The sequence below is a fragment of the Haemaphysalis longicornis genome, unplaced genomic scaffold (genome assembly GCF_048455015.1).
Source record: "Haemaphysalis longicornis isolate Haplotype H1 unplaced genomic scaffold, Haemaphysalis longicornis Haplotype H1 scaffold_16, whole genome shotgun sequence".
Classification (NCBI taxonomy): Eukaryota; Metazoa; Arthropoda; class Arachnida; order Ixodida; family Ixodidae; genus Haemaphysalis; species Haemaphysalis longicornis.
Genome location: NW_027526266.1, coordinates 19,265,626 through 19,281,633, shown reverse-complemented (window position 1 = coordinate 19,281,633; position 16,008 = coordinate 19,265,626). Strand labels below are relative to the sequence as shown.

At 46.4% G+C, this 16,008-nt stretch overlaps 1 protein-coding gene across 1 annotated transcript in view; it reads left to right on the top strand.

The window, feature by feature from the left end:
• The window catches only part of LOC144166054 (uncharacterized), a 40,572-nt gene extending 40,129 nt beyond the window's left edge, over positions 1–443 (top strand). The window contains exon 2 of the mRNA XM_077695716.1: positions 286–443. Within this exon, the coding sequence (XP_077551842.1) occupies positions 286–443 (158 nt within the window). The remainder of the gene's footprint in view (positions 1–285) is intronic.
• Positions 444–16,008: the final 15,565 nt, after the last annotated feature.

Below are 16,008 nucleotides of genomic sequence, written 5' to 3'. Positions count from 1 at the left end.
CGAAGACAGGCTACTGTTTCCTCAATTTCCTCCGTAACATCTCTGCCGGTCCATAGAAACACAACTCCTAACCAGGCTGTGCGGAGGCGCTGCTCAACGGACAGGGGTCAGCGGATCGAAGTGATGAGCAAGAAGTGGGCGTGTAGTGGCAAAAAAGATAGTGTGTGGGAAGAAACTTAGAAGACGAGGAAGCCAGACGGTCGTTGCACGAGAGCTGGAAGAAGGAAATTCGGGGAGCGACCTGCGGGACAAGTACGTTCGGGGAACATCCGTTACGCGCCGCAGCTTCCCCGTTGACGTCGAGGCAGCTCAACAGATACTGGCCACGGAGCATCCGGGCCGAATCTCCCATCGGCCGCAGCACCGGCATCGACAAGGGAACCGAGCCCAGCAAACCAAGCCGTGCGCACCGAGCCAGCCCATTGACAGTGACCTGCACGTGAGCGCAAACAATTGGCAGTGGGACTTTTATCATGGGAGGTTTTTTCACACGACTGTTGTTATTAGATTAGCTTGATGTTCATTTGTGCACTTTACTGTCTAATTTGTGCAGTCATAATGTTTGTTTTACGTACATAGCGAAATCGTAATGACTATGGTCCGCCTGATAAAATTAACTTTTCTTTCACAAAACAACCTGCGCAACACATGCATTTCCCCCGCTATGGTGCATTTATGCATTGGTGCTCTTCCCAGCTTTCGTGCACTCTCTATCCGCCATTCCCTTTCTTTATAAGCTCCCAACGCCACGCTTTCCTCATTCCTGCAGTCCTGTTGCATCATTCCCAGACATGATTGTCTATGGCAGGTGGGGTTTCTAGGTCTCGAAGATGAGTCTTGGCTAAGGCATGCAAATTTCTTTTTTTTTTGCATTTAACATGGTTTTGGATTTCTGCCCACTTATTAGGTTTCTGCCTTCCTGCATATTTATGTAGCTACATAAATATTTCTTGCCCTTTATTAACCCTTTAGCTACCCACTTTAGGGGTTTATTTCTATCTTTCGCTAAATTATTCTCGGTCGTGTTTCTACTTAAATCGTCTTTGTCGGCGTTCTCAGCTGTGTCTATGTGTTCTCCGGTTAGTTCTAGCTTTGTCTGCTTCCCAGCATTGAGTGTGCCTACCTCCCTCGCTTCCCAGAAGTCACCAAATTTGCCTTACTTAGCTCCGCGGGGCTTGTAAAAGGGCTACCGCTCACCCAGCTAAGCGCCACACAGACTTGTTTTGTATACTGGGGCTGAAGAGAATCCCGTCCCACTGGAAAGCTTAACTTTGTTCCGTGCTGCCCACGAAACTCTGTATATTGCTGTTAGCAGCGAGCACTGCCCGTTTGGTGTGTACGCTCTGGATTGTCACCTCTGGCACGGTGCAGACTGCAATCAGCACATTTGGGGCCGTTGCAGGCAGGTCGTTTACCTCTTTCCCTTTCTCTTGTCGACGTTTTTTTCTTCTCACCCTTGAGAACATCGTCATGCCCCGCGGCCGTCACCCAAAGATTTCTAGCTTTACTCGACAAGGCTAGCTGCCTCTTCGCTTTTTTTATCGCCGTGTGCATAACTTGACCGGGAAAACAGCCGATCTCCCCACGTGTGTCCCCCTCTACCTTTTCCATTACAGCAGCGCTGCTCCTCTTCAGGTTTGAATCTCCCGCTGTTATTACTGCGGTATGTTCTGCAACGTTCTGCTCTTTACTGGCACCCTGCTTTCTGATTGGATTGGCAGGCCTATCTTGCAGCACGTGCAAATAGTGGCCACCTTTCTTTCTTCCCGTGTGCCACCCCGGTGCATGGTTACGCTCTCCTGCATGAGGCGAGGCATTCGTCATTTGTTGGCGAAATGACGCTCCTTTCTGCCTTCCTCTAAGATGCTTCTAACTTTCCCTCGAGGACCCTATGTTTGTCGCTTTCGTTACTTCGTGCTCGCTAGTCCTGCAACCCGCTTAGCTAGCGCCGAGTTATCCGCTACAACGCGTTCTAGCCGCGATACCACTGAGCACAGACAACACTTATCTGCCCCTTTGTCTGCCTCGCCGCCATCCCGCCGAAACCCATTGGGACCTACTTGCCGCGGAAACCTTCTACCCTGTACCCTATTTCTACGCGTGTTGGTTATCTCGGTTCGAATGCGAAACAGCGAGAAAGAACCCTGCGAATAATTATTTGTTTTGGCTGTTAGTCGCTTCGCTGAAGTTTGGCTCTGTTTAACTGCAGTACACGCCATTAAAATACTCGACGTTACAAATGGGCTCCACTTACGCGCCTGAACTGAGTGAATCAATTTCCAATTAGCATAAAATTGCTTTTATTTGAGCCAATAATTTGTTCAAAATAAAATTACTCTACTCTCGCAAGCGACACATCTACAAACAGTAATCTAGAGAAAATATACTTTCGTAAGCAAAAAGCTTTAAACATTATTTATAACTTACTCAGTGATAACTCCACATCATTGCCTTTTGAAACTGCCAACGGGTCCAAGATACTTTGTACCAATTGCGTGTTCGCCATCCCTCTTGTGTACCAGCTATGGAGATAAGCTGTCTGTAATTCACGTTTTTACAAAATGTACGGCACACAACACAACACGACGTAAACACCAGGCAACTATACAGACAACATGTTTCACACCACTTCCCCCCTGCCCTCAATATTCTTTTTAGCTGACACGCCACATTTTTATGAACCGTATTTCAAGTATTTGTCAGAGGCTCGATTTTGTACAGCTCATTTGAAACCACACCCAGTACAACCCGGTATAATATACCGCCTATCATTAGTCTGATCCTTCGATTTACCATTATCAGACATAATTCTGTTTGTACATCGGTGGTTTTACTTGTTTTGGCGGTCTTTCACCTGATTAGGCCTTGCGCCAATAAAGGATCACTACGTCCTCCTCCTCATGATCTTCATCATATTCCACCAACTACGATTAGCCTTGCGCGTATAACACGAAGTAAAACCAAGCCCACCTGAGGTTTTCGAAGCCCGAGTTCACAGGTCCTGCACAAAAGTGTTGGGTCCACATTAGACCCATGAGCATAGCGACTCCTGCGAAATACGTTTAGCTTCCAAATGCTACTTTACACTTATTCGGAGCTTTTGAAAAAAAAATAAACCTTGAATTGACTTAGATTTATTTCGGATATTATGCTAGAATTGGCCGCAAGAGTGCGGAATGTTGGTAACAAATCGCGCCGCCGCAGTGTGAAGAACACGAAGGTGTGCTGTCGGGGCGAAGGGAACTTTTCGATGCTGATGCAAAGCTATATTCCGCTACGCAGCATGCAATAGCGCTTCCTAATTCTCTTTCTGTTTGCACTGCTCTACCACGCTCAAAAACGTCACCCATACGTCGAGCCCCTGGGGTGTGTACTGCCTCAAACTTTGCAAACACTTCGTTTGTTGTGGGTGCCCGGACCCACGGGCATGTTGCTCAACGAATCAGAAGACACTCTGGCGGGAATCGCATTGGATGGCCGGTGGTGGATTCTCGACTGTCCTCAAATGTTCTCCCCTCGGCATGCTTTGGAAGGTTAGCCTTCGTACACTGCATGGCTGAATCTGCGCACACAAGCTCAGTCCACGAGCATCTCCGCCATGTATAAAGTCATATTCGTAGTCATATTCGTAATTCATGGGCTTGTGAAGTTACGTCATTGGTTTTCACTTAGGTGCACAATGTTTAAAATATTGCTGTAACCGCTTGAAACTGGCAAAATTACCATTATGTGCATTTTGTGAAGAATTAATCACAATAACCATTTTTTGCTCTCCTGCCGACCGTGCTCTTCTATACAAAAAAGGTAGTTGGAAAACACGTTTAATTAATTCTCCCTCCCAATGTGTGTTCCCAAAGGTGCTATGTTTTACCCAAGAAGATCGTTATGTACCGTACAATTATTCATTTCGTAATCTGGCCGTCTGCCGTGCTAGCCACCAAATGGCCATGCCGGGCAGTATTACAAAGCAGGCCTGCGTCAATGATCATTGCTATCATTGCCTTCTCCCCTCTTCCTCTCCTGGGCTACCTTCTCTTTTTGTTTTATTTCCTTACATAATGTGATAGTTGTTTTCGTCCCCTCTATCTTTTTGAAGTTTCGATTTTATATTTGTTTTAACCCTTTATGGTTCGATATTTTGTATACGAGCAGTTTATTGTTTTCTGTTCATATTTTAACACCTAACCGCCTAGTTTATATGCATTCTTGAAACGTATTCATTTCTTGAGCATACAGTTTGTCTGAACGAGAGCCCCTTGCCCAGTAAATCCCCGTGAGTGGGCATGACTTACCATGGTCAGGCCGCACGACCCACAGCACGAAGATTCGGCGCCGACTCACCGCTATACGAGATGACTTCGGGAACTGGAACGATCTGTAAATGTGTGGAGAAGACTAAAAGTTTCTAAGGAGACCACCTGCGATTGTGGACGCACGACCCGCCGCCCAGCTTTCCTTGCGGGACTCGGAGATGACGGGGCGTTTTACTTTGACTAGATTCGTGGTTGTGGCCCAGGCTAGAGCATACTCCTGACTCCTGGTGTAGGGATTGTGCAGCCTATCGGACATCGTCCAAGCAGTACCTTCGACTCGTGAGTGATCGACATACCGCCGCATGCTGGCTCAACGACGGAACACTACAACCAACGCTGAGCGGTCACAACAGCTGCGGAACTAAGAGATGCTTTAAGCTTTCCCTCTGAAACAAACTCGCATCAGAGAAATTAAACTGTGGCTTTTTTTCATGTTGCACTATTCTTATGTTTATTTTTTGGAATACTGTAAATTTGGAGATACAACCAAAAGCCTTCGTTTTTGTCTTTTTCATTCATACGTTCCGGATAACTGCAGAGCTCAATAGGCACCGGACCCTGAAGTTTGCGCGCGACTGCCGCGCCACCTCTCGCCGCCACTTAGCAAGTATGGGTTGGTGAATGTCGCGACCGGCCGTTCAGCGCGCGTAAAAACACGTGCGCTGCGTGCGCTTCCACGTTGTGTGACGGAAGTTTTTTTTTAAGAAACATAGTTATAATTGCAAGTGGCAACGTCCAAAAAGATCAAAATGCTGCAGCAAAGAATTATTGGCAGCGCCGCTATACTCGTGAAGGGCTGCCAAATTCGCGAAAGGCAGCCTGCCATCGTTCTGTACAGGTTTTTTAGGCAGCCGTGGAGAATAGGCGTGGCAAGAAATGAATTTTAGCACTAAGAAAGCCATGAAATTTTTTCAGTGGAAGGAGTAAAATTATTAGTACGATTGCTGTTTAGGCGCAGCGCAGACACAAAGTGCCATAAAAATTAAAAGTTCGCTGTCAGTGTTCCATACACGTCGCGTGCCGCGATGAATCGCATACCGTCGTGGTATTTGTATAACGCAAGGTAGTACGGCTTCCGCCACTATTGTTTTATCAGCAGTAGCATTTTTTAGCGACATCCACGGCACCGAATGGATGCCAAAAGGTAGCAGAAGAATACGTTAACAGCACTTCGCGAATGATGCCAAAAGCAATGTCAAGATGGTGAATACGCAACCCGCATACGGCCCTAGTTGGTTCCCCGAAGTGCACAGAGTTCGGCCACGCAATCCAAGCGAGGGCGTGGTAGGCTATCAAAGGCAAGGTTGCATTCACTCGCGCTTACTTCTTTAATGCGTTTTGCGTACTCTGAAAATTGAGGTTACTATATTTGAGCAAAGGATAGGGAAGAAGAAGAAATGCTTTTTTGGAGAATTCTGAACGGCCTCAACAAGCTGTATCACAATTACCGCTAAGGTGACTCTAACATTATACTGACAAGATAGAATCCGAAACTGAACGAAATCTTCGTAAAGACAACCGCAGCTCCACCGCAGATTTCCAACTGTGTGGAACTGTGTTTACTATGTCATCTGATAATAACGTTTGGGATCTGTTGTTAATTAGTGACAACACCAACCGAGCTGAAGAAGGGCAACCCAAAAGTAACTGCAGTGTGGTTGCGCGAACAAAGGAAACAACACAAGCACGCTTCTGTCGTGGAGCGCTGTTATATACTCACCTCAGTTGGCGCTGTAAATAAGCTTCCCTTGCTGAGAATTGGAATTCGCAACGATGTCTGTCCCATCAATTTCTTTCACGGCGTACACGCGCACGGGAACGTGCAATCTCTCCAGCTTCTCGCGCATGCGAGGCCGACAGTAGTAGTTCAGCCCCGTAATTGTCCTAAAATCGCACAGAAGCACTTGAGATATGGGAAAACTATTAGCTGGAACAGTTTTCAAGCACAGGACACTTTTCAAAAACAATTACGGAATTGTAGAAGCAAACAAACGAGTGGTGCCGAATATATGAACGCGCGCCCGCGGTCTGGCTGTCAGCGACCCCTCATGTAAAACCCCTGTACAGGGGCCTTTGAGGTATAATAAATAAATAAATAAAGTTAGCTCAAGCCTCCTCGTGGCGGCGCTAGGTGAACTTATTTGTCGCGCCCTCTGAGCAGTGACCGGTCCCTATAAAGCTCAACAACCTCACGTCCACGGCGGGACACTCCTAGTAAGTCGATCGCAAAAGGCCTAGCCTTGTTTTTTTTCTGTAGCTAATTCTATTGAGGTTCATTGCAGCCGGAAATGATGGTCGTGTCTGTAAGCCGGCTTATAAAATGTACTGTCATTGAGGGTATTGGAAGAGACGTTGGGAAGTAATGGTAATTGCTGGTAGACTTCCTACTCCCTGGCAGGAGATGATGGTATGTCATGGAATATCTGGCGGAGTGCGACGGCAGACACCAAGGGGGAAAAAGATACGAGACGGCGCCACTGGAAAAGCGCGAAGTGCAGTCTAAAAAAAATATTGGCTTGGACGTCACTGTGCCACATCTCACCGCCATTTGAGAGTGAACCGGCTAGAACCTAAAAAACGCCTGCATGAAGCTACAAAAAGGGCATCACGGGACACGTACACGCCACATGTTGGGCGGAAACGGTGGCTTGTGAAAGGGAAACCTCGAGAGAGCGGTAACCAAGGAGATGGACTTCTGAAGGCTGGCTGCCTGACGTTATGTCGCCTTCTAAATTTTCTTTCTCTGTGGCAGGTACTCTTCGCCATGACGTCAGATGCTGCGACGGCATGTGCTGCTCATGGCAACATTGGCTGCAAAATTAATTTAAAAAATATTTTCCGGAAGTGTGCTGGTTGCAGGGCAAAATTATTTCGACAGCAACACTGTTCGTATTAACGGCTATAATATGAAATAGAGTTTCGCACTAGCATTGAACGTTTCGAGAAAATTAAAAAAGTCGAATATGTAAAACGTGCTGCCAAAAACGTTCCTTATTCAAAATAAATTGCTTTAATTACCGTTTTTTAGGTAAGCAAACACAGGCACTGTAAGAAAGGTTTTGGCTTACATTAGCTGTTTATTCTTGTGTGAGGCGAGCAGCTTCAGCCTCACGTTGAAAGTTCTTCTTCCTTTGGCGGTCATTTTACAATGGACTGTTCAAACTATAAAGCAAAGCGTTAGTCCTAAGAAAAAAATGAGTTCTTAGATGAGTTACACGAGAGGCGAGAGTTTCATTCCTCTCACCTCAGAAGAACACATTCATGTGTGGTAACAGGATACCTATTCCAAACTCTGAATAGGCATCACGGAAAAGTTATTTTCTAAGAAAAATACAGCATGTGGTGTGCAGTTGCATCATCCCATCCACAGGAGCACAGCCGGGTGGTGGTAGCTTTGCCATCACGAAGCTAGCATCGTGTTTTTTTTTTTTTCAATACTGCAGGCTTGACAGCCCAAGCAGGAGTGGACAAGAAACTACAAAATACAAGAATACTTGAGTCACAATTGCAAGGAACAATAAAAGGTATAAAGATAAAAACAAAACAAAAAACATACAGGAAAGAACAATGCATTTAACAAGGGTAAGGCATCAGCTCAGTACAGTAGCATTTGGGATAAAATAAGCTTCGACGGATTCAACAGTAGAAAGTGCAGAAACGGGTAACGGGTAACGGGTGTTCCACAGAGGTGCTTGGTGTACTGATCTCTCACGCACAGATCACCCCCAAAAGTGCGCGTTGGGAGGTCGAGAAAAGCTACGCGTCAAAAATAGCTGTCATCCCAGAGAAATAGTAAATCTAACATAGGAGCGTGTGCCTAGCACTTCTTTAACAACAGTGGGTTTTCGTGTTCTGATCTCCCGTGTACACAGCAGGCCTCAATACAGCTGATTAGTAGACGAAGTACGCCATACAACCAAAAGGGGCCATCTCAGCCGAATTGTCAATCTTATACCGGAGTTTTTGCCCAGCACTTCACTCCCGGGAGTGTCTTTGCTATACAGAAGGTATTTAAACAGTTTGTGGGTCCAACGTAAGATATGATAATTGAAGACAAGTTGATTGTCAAGATAGCTTCAAATCAGAGCGAGTCTCTCCTGCGCCTTGAAGTTAGTTTTAAATTGTTCGTATGTAGGTTGTGTCAGGACGCATGGATTTTAGGTGGCTCAACATTCTTGAAGGCAGAGACAGCAAAAGGCAAGCAGATGCATGTAAATATTCCCTTAACAAATCCAAATAAGGAAACATATTTTGTGCTGTTAACTTATGTGTACGCGCTTTTCCTTGTTTACATATTTGTTTCTTTTAGGGAGCATTTCAGTACAGAAACTGTCGTAAAACAAGCTGAAGAAGACGTAGAACTTTGGTACGTAGCTTACATTGATAAAAGAGGTCTTGACACTTTTTAGGGATGATATGCAGACTTGGTACCCTTCCTACCTCACAAACTTCACGCAAAAGCCGCGTTGAACAACAGAAGAGGAGCCGGGGTCACATCGTATTTATATAAGGGGTTGATCGGAGGGATTTGTCGTCAGATTTCAAAGGTGAGTCGGAGAGACTGAAAAAAGCCAAGCTCCTTCGTCAGAACGGTACCAAGAGGAGGCAGCGAGACGAGAAGAGGAATGAAGAGCGAGCCGCACGCCTCAAGAAGCGTCGTAAGTACGAAGCGGCGAGGCGAGAGGATTCAGATGAGGATGGTTCGTCGTTCGGCATCTCGTACAAGGGTTGCGGTTCCATGATGGAATAAAACCAGGAGCAGGCAACGAGCTTCGGTGTCAGAAGAAGAATGGTCTTGGCGTATCAAACAGTAACATAACAAGAGGTAGCAACCCAACCTAAACACTCATGTACCAAGCTGAACGAAAAAAATGTATCCGCACAGACAACCAAGCTAAAGAATAACAACTGTACCTCTCGCTAAGCATACCCAGGCATAACGGAGTTAAGCCACAGCCAATTCTTTGCTAGCTGTCTGAATAGCATAAAAAATTGTGCAGTTGTAGGGACTGCACAGTGCTCTTAAAGGTACCAATGCAAGTATTGCTATTTTTCAATGCTTAGGAAGCACGCCGAAATATATTGACCTTTTGTATATTGAGAGCAAATACTTTGAAACCCATTCCGGATACCCTAGCAGAAAAGCATCAGTTATGTGTTCAGGTCCACAAGATTTCTTAGGATTCAGGGTAAGTAATAAAGAAAATATTGCGGATTCAGTTAGGGTAACTTTAGCTGTTTGCAGATTTGTAGCTTGTACTGGCCGTAATATTATCGGGCGGTTTCCATCATCTACGGCAAACACTGATTTCAAGAATTAATTAACGTATTAGCTTCATCTAAGGTTTTACTTTGGTAGAGGGGAGGGTTCCTAATCATTGAGGTAACGCCAGAACTTCTGTGGGCAGCACGCGATACAGTTCTTTATTGTTACATTAGCATATTCGCGATTCGCGTCTCTGATGACAACTTTTAATTTAATGGAAAGTTCCTTTTTTGGCACATGGAGGGGTAAAGCACATTTATTTTTCAACTTGCGAAGTCGCCAGATATTACGCTTTAAATGGATAATGTCTCGTGTAATCCAAGGATTATTTTGTCTGATTCATTTAACGTTTTTGGAACATACGTCAAATAGCAGCGTTCAACAGTACTTTGAAAGAATTCCCAAAGCTCATCCGGTGATACGGAACGTTCAAAAAGTAGCTGCTGAAAGTGGAATGAGATAAGGCTAAAGCATCTATAATACCGACATCGTCTGATTCGCCCGCTCGTATACCCATGCTCTCTCTTCTAAATGCGAATGCATTTATTAGCCGGAGGTTGTCTTGCTCCGTTGGCCGGCGTGCGCCTGCATTCCTCCAGCGCGAGCACACGTGAGCGCGCGCCTCGTAGTTCTGCCTTCGTCGTCGTCGTCGTCGTGCCGGGGGTTGTCTTGCTCCGTTGGCCGGCGTGCGCCCGCATGCCTCCTGCGCGAGCGCACGTGAGCGCGCGCCTCGTAGTTCTGCCTTCGTCGTCGTCGTCGTCGTAAATGCGAATGCATTTCTTAGTCGGGGGTTGTCGTGCTCCGTCGGCGTGCGCCCGCAGGTGTTATCTCTCCGCGCTCCTCCTCGCCCCTAGCAACAGGTGTGGCGCGCATAGCAACCGGAGCAGGTGGTAGCTCGGGCGGGAGTAGCGGAGGGCAAGGGGAGAGGACACGCCCGAGAGAACTTGATATCGCACGCCGTTGCCACGTCTCCCGTTCGAGACACGTCTCCGCACAAGGACTTGTACACCCTTGCCTACACCGGAGACGGAGTCTTTATGGTGACCGCTTACCTCGCGCCCAACCTCGCTCGAGACGCCGTTGCCGCGCAGCTGGACGGGGCTATGGAAAGTGTGCGCGTGCACTCCAAACCCTCTGACCCCATAGTCTTGGTTGGCGACTTCAACGTTGACGTGCGCAAGAAGAGTGGCGAGTGGCTGGTCGAGTACATGCAGACCAGGCACTCTATGCATTGTCTCTCTGCCGGCTTCGACACGTGCCCCACTACCATTCACGGGAGTTGCATTGATCTGGTCTTTACACGAAACTCTGACGCGCGTATGCTTCTCAAAGACCCTTTGACAGTGCACTTTAGCGATCACAAGGCATCATTGTGGCCGTCAGGTACAACGATAACACAAACAGGTGCTGATGAATAAATGATTACGTTCACACTCTCATCATTAATTACGCCATTACTCGCAACACACTCATCGGTGCACCCAATGCATTCGCATTTCTGCACGATTCCTTTCGGGCAGGTACGGGGGAATTTTTTTTTTCTATGCGCAATCCCTCATTCCAGATTAGAGAGCATTTGCTTTTGTTGTGGTCTGAAATACCATTAATAATTTCCCACTCTATTTCTGTATTTCTGTATTTCTATTTCTGTATTTCTGTACTCTATTTCTATTTCTGTAACTTTAAATCGAGAATATTCTGCGAGTGGGGCGTTACCCGTGTTTGTTCAAGAATGACTTGTTTTAGGTTGAAAATAACCTTCGTGTCTAAGAAAGCCTGCCCAAGGGCATTATCTGACGATTCACAATTTGAGCCTCTCATATTATTCCACCTAGCTAAAAGTCAAAAATACGTATAATTTTATCCCATGGGTGAACATTGTGCTGATTGTAATCTGACATTTTATTGAGACACTCAGTGGTCGAATTGGGTGGAGTGCCGGCATAGAGGTCCGGCATAAAGTGCGGCATTACTAAGTTTAATTTTGCACCACAGTGCTTCTGCGCCACTTACATCAGTGAGAGGAGTGGTAAGTATATGGGTTTTCACCAAAACTGCTACGCCACCGCCTTTACAGCCCCTGTCTTTGCATAATACTGTGTAGCCAGGTGGAAATATGGTCGAGGTAATAATATCGGAACAAAGCCATGTTTCCGTGACTGCTATAACTTGAGGGTCATGTTCAAACTGGAAAGCTTCAAGATCCTACACCTTATTAACCAGACTCCTTGCATTAATGCTCATGATCACCAGGTCTAATGAAGTCATGTATTGAATTACTCACTCACGTTTTTTGGCATGTTTTTCTTAGAGGAACTTTGTCTCTAATTTCATCATCTCAAGTAAAAAGTTTGTCATTAACCACAATTTTGTCAAAAATGAACTTTACCTCCTCTTCTCTGTCACGGTTAGGCTTGAACTGTCCCACAGATTTTTCCTAACGCTGCGAATCCTTGCCGAAAAGTCTTCGCTTACCGATATATTCGAACCTTTGGGTTCGGGGCAGTTTTTAATTATTTCGACTTTACCTCAAGATTCAAGGCGTTTTAGGATAACTGGGCGTGTTTTCTGATCTGAATGCCGGAAACCATGACGCCAAGTTTCTTTCACACAAGATTGTCTGATAGTTCATTCAAAAGGTTAGCCTCAGTTTCGTGTCGGGTTCCAGAAAACCATAGATAATTATGTTTGGGCGTCAACTTTAGTTTTCAAGATGGTCCTTTTGGCGTGAGGGGTGGATTATGCTGCTTTTGAGCTGCCATGTTCGGTCGTCGAGTGTTACTACTCTTCCTTCTAGTTGGGTTAGTTTATCTAGCTTGCCATGAATGGCCAGCAAAGATTCCTCAGTAATGATCTTCATATCGACAGAGAGTTTGCCGATTCCGGCCATGTTTGGACGAGGAATGCTTTTTAAATCACTGGCCAGCAAGAACACAATATAATTGAAGGGGGCGATATAACCACATTATGAAGACGTGATACGCTTTGGGCACGGCAGCAGTAACAGGAATGGGTCATTACCGGGGGGATGAAACTCCGGTGTTTTTCTGTCCCGTGACTACAACGATGCTAACGTTTGGGGGCTGTACTACATACGAGCATAAATGAACGTGGTTGTTGCGTTTTATATTTGTTACCAGGTTACTTATTAATTACAAAATTTTTAACATGCAAGTGAACCTATAATTGCAGTGCGAGATTGCGAAAATACGAGCGCAACCGGGAGTGGAAAACAGCAAGGGCGCCTTTCTACTTCGCACCGCCGAAACGGGCATTGCTTGTCGCGTCCACCGGTATGCTATGATCTCCTGTGGCGGCGAGGGCCGTTCTTACCACCGTAAAGTTCGTTTCTTCGAAACAGACGCATGAATGGATACGCGGCATCATCACAGATCGTTATGTACTGAGTGGTGTCGAAATTATTCGCGCCAGCCCGCATGAAAATCTTTTCATCTCGGCGGACGAAAGTTACGATGTGCATGCTGCTCATTTGCTTTTCTGCGCTTGCACGAAATAGCAGGATTCTGTTGCAAGAGTAGTTTATAATTTAAGTGAGCATACACATGCTCTATTTATTTATTACATTCTGATTCTCTTCTTTGACTCTGGAATTATGCAAGGAATGCGCGACAGAGCATCTGGTAATTAATCGAATGTCTTCATTGGCTACACACGTTTGTTTTAACGGGCGCTATTGATTTATTGCGCTTCGAACATGTGTTTTGCTATTTAACGCAGGTGAATGCACGGTATGTAGAAAAATGTAAATGATGCAACATATACAGTAACTAATAGAACCGTTTGAGGTTATCGGCACTTTTTATGATGTTTTAAATGCCTGCGTTTACTTTGTTTTCGTAGCATGTTTTTGTTATTATTATCATTACATTATTGTGATTATTGTCATTTTTATTAGTATTATTATTATCGGTATTGTTATCAGCCTATTTATGTCCACAGCTGGAGGAAGGCATCTCCCATACACTTTTGGCTCGAAGGTGGGTCCGTAGGTTAATATCATTTTGTTAGCTCTATGTTAGCAACGTAGCGACTACATAAAGTATTTTATGGCATTTTCATTGTATGTTCTGCAATTTCTCTCCACGTGAAGCAACAGAAGATAGCACAGTAAATTTGTAGCCATAAATATACAAACTAAGCAATCATTGTGTATGTTTATATTACCATCATATCTATAATTCCTCCGCTTATAATTGATAATTTACGCTTCAGTTCCGTGCTGCGGATTTCAGCTTTATTTGCAAGAGATACATATTCAGAAGAATGCAGTTACAGCTATAAGCCGATAAACAATTACACAATGCAGGCTTAACTTTTACTCGTAATTTAATACAGCTTTTTAAATAAGGTTTTTATAACCGGTTTACTGCAGGGCCCCATTAATATCTAAGGAATACAAAGTGCGCGAAAGTATATAAGCATGAATAATTGCTCAGCGATTCTGGTGTGGGATGGCTACTTTTGTATGCAGAAATATATTGTCACGAAGACAAGGACGACGCAGTTGTCTTGACTAAAAAACACGTTTATTGAGGCGAACTTGTGCTCCCTTAACAACTCAAAAGAATACAGAGGCGGCGAAGCAGCGGTCAACAAAGTGACTTGCACAGGCGAGTGTCGTCGAATCGAATGCCCCGGCGTCCGACAGGCTTTTTATCTTTTGGAGCGCGTGGTTCTCGAAACGTCAATTCGCATCGAGAACATAGTAGATCCACGAAGATCATTCTGGGCTGTTCACGTTAGATCGGAATGCTCTCCCTATCACAACAGATAACACATGCGGCACAGAAAGAAATAATGGAACACGCGCTTCCCTTGGCGCAGAGATAACACAGACCGGCGAAGCCGGGCGGTAAAAGCAAAACACAAATAAACAAACCCAATGTATGGTTCGCGGCATTACCCCCCCCTCTAAGAGTGCATCGACACGATGCTAACATAAGCGACAGTCCGAACAAATGAAAATAAAAGTTCGTCATCGTCCGTAGAAAGGTTTTAAGCGAACTACGTGGACGACTTCAGGCCGCGTGCGTTGTCGTGATGTGCCGGAGTCACCATCGGGGATCACTTCGTAGGTAAGTTGGCCAACACGTCGTAGAATCTCGTAGGGTCCGAAATACCGTCGCAGGAGCATCTCACTGAGTCCGCGTCGTCGGATGGGAGTCCAAACCCACACACGATCCCCTGGTTGGTACTCGGCGTCTCGGCGTCGGAGGTTGTAGCGGCCCGCATCCACCAGCTGCTGGTCCGTTATACGAACTCGAGCGAGCTGGCTGGCCTCCTGCGCACGTTGAAGATATCCGTGGACGTCGGCGTTGAGGTCGTCGTCTTCTACGTGCGGAAGCATGGCGTCGAGCATCGTAGTCGGCCTTCTACCGTAGACAAGCTCGAAGGGCGTCAGCTGCGTCGTCATCTGGAAAGCCGTGTTGTACGCAAACGTGACATACGGGAGCACTTCGTCCCAAGTCTTATGTTCAACGTCAACGTACATTGATAGCATATCTGCGATTGTCTTGTTCAGACGTTCTGTTAGTCCGTTCGTTTGGGGGTGGTACGCCGTCGTTCTTCGGTGATCCGTGTTGCTGTAGCGTATTACTCCTTGCATCAGCTCCGCAGTAAATGCCGTTCCGCGGTCTGTGATTAGGACTTCCGGGGCTCCATGTCGCAGCACAACTTGGCTTATAAAGAACTTCGCCACTTCTTGCGCAGTCCCCCTCGGAAGAGCGGCGGTCTCTGCGTAGCGCGTCATGTAGTCTGTCGCTACGACAATCCACTTGTTCTGTGATTCTGACGTAGGGAACGGGCCTAAAAGGTCCATTCTAATCTGTTGAAATGGTCTCGATGGGACGGCGATCGGTTGCAGAAGTCCGGCGGGTCTTGTCGGCGGCGTTTTTCGTCGCTGGCAGTCACGGCAGCTCCGGACGTCGTGGGTGACGTCAGAGGTAAGGCCGGGCCAGTAGTACCTCGCCTTGATTTTTCCAATAGTGCGGGCTGTGCCCAGATGTCCGGAAGACGGGTCGTCGTGGCACGCTTCCAAAATTTCGTCACGAAGGTCCGCGGGGATGACGAGAAGGTAATTCGCTCTTGTTCCGGGGCTGAAATTCTTCACAAGGACGGAGTTTCTGAGGCTGAATGCTGGTAAGCTGCGTTTGAAGGTCCTAGGAACGGCAACGTTGCATCCCTCGACGTACTCGATTATGACGCGTAAGTCGGGGTCGGCACGCTGCTGGGCGGCTAGGTCGCTCTCCGTCACGATCCCGAAGAACGCGCTGTCTTCATCAGAGTCTTGTGGTGGTGGGTCGACGGGGTCGCGGGACAGGCAGTCGGCGTCGGAGTGTTTCCTGCCTGATTTATAAACGACTGTAACGTCGAACTCTTGCAGGCGCAGGCTCCACCGCCCAAGACGGC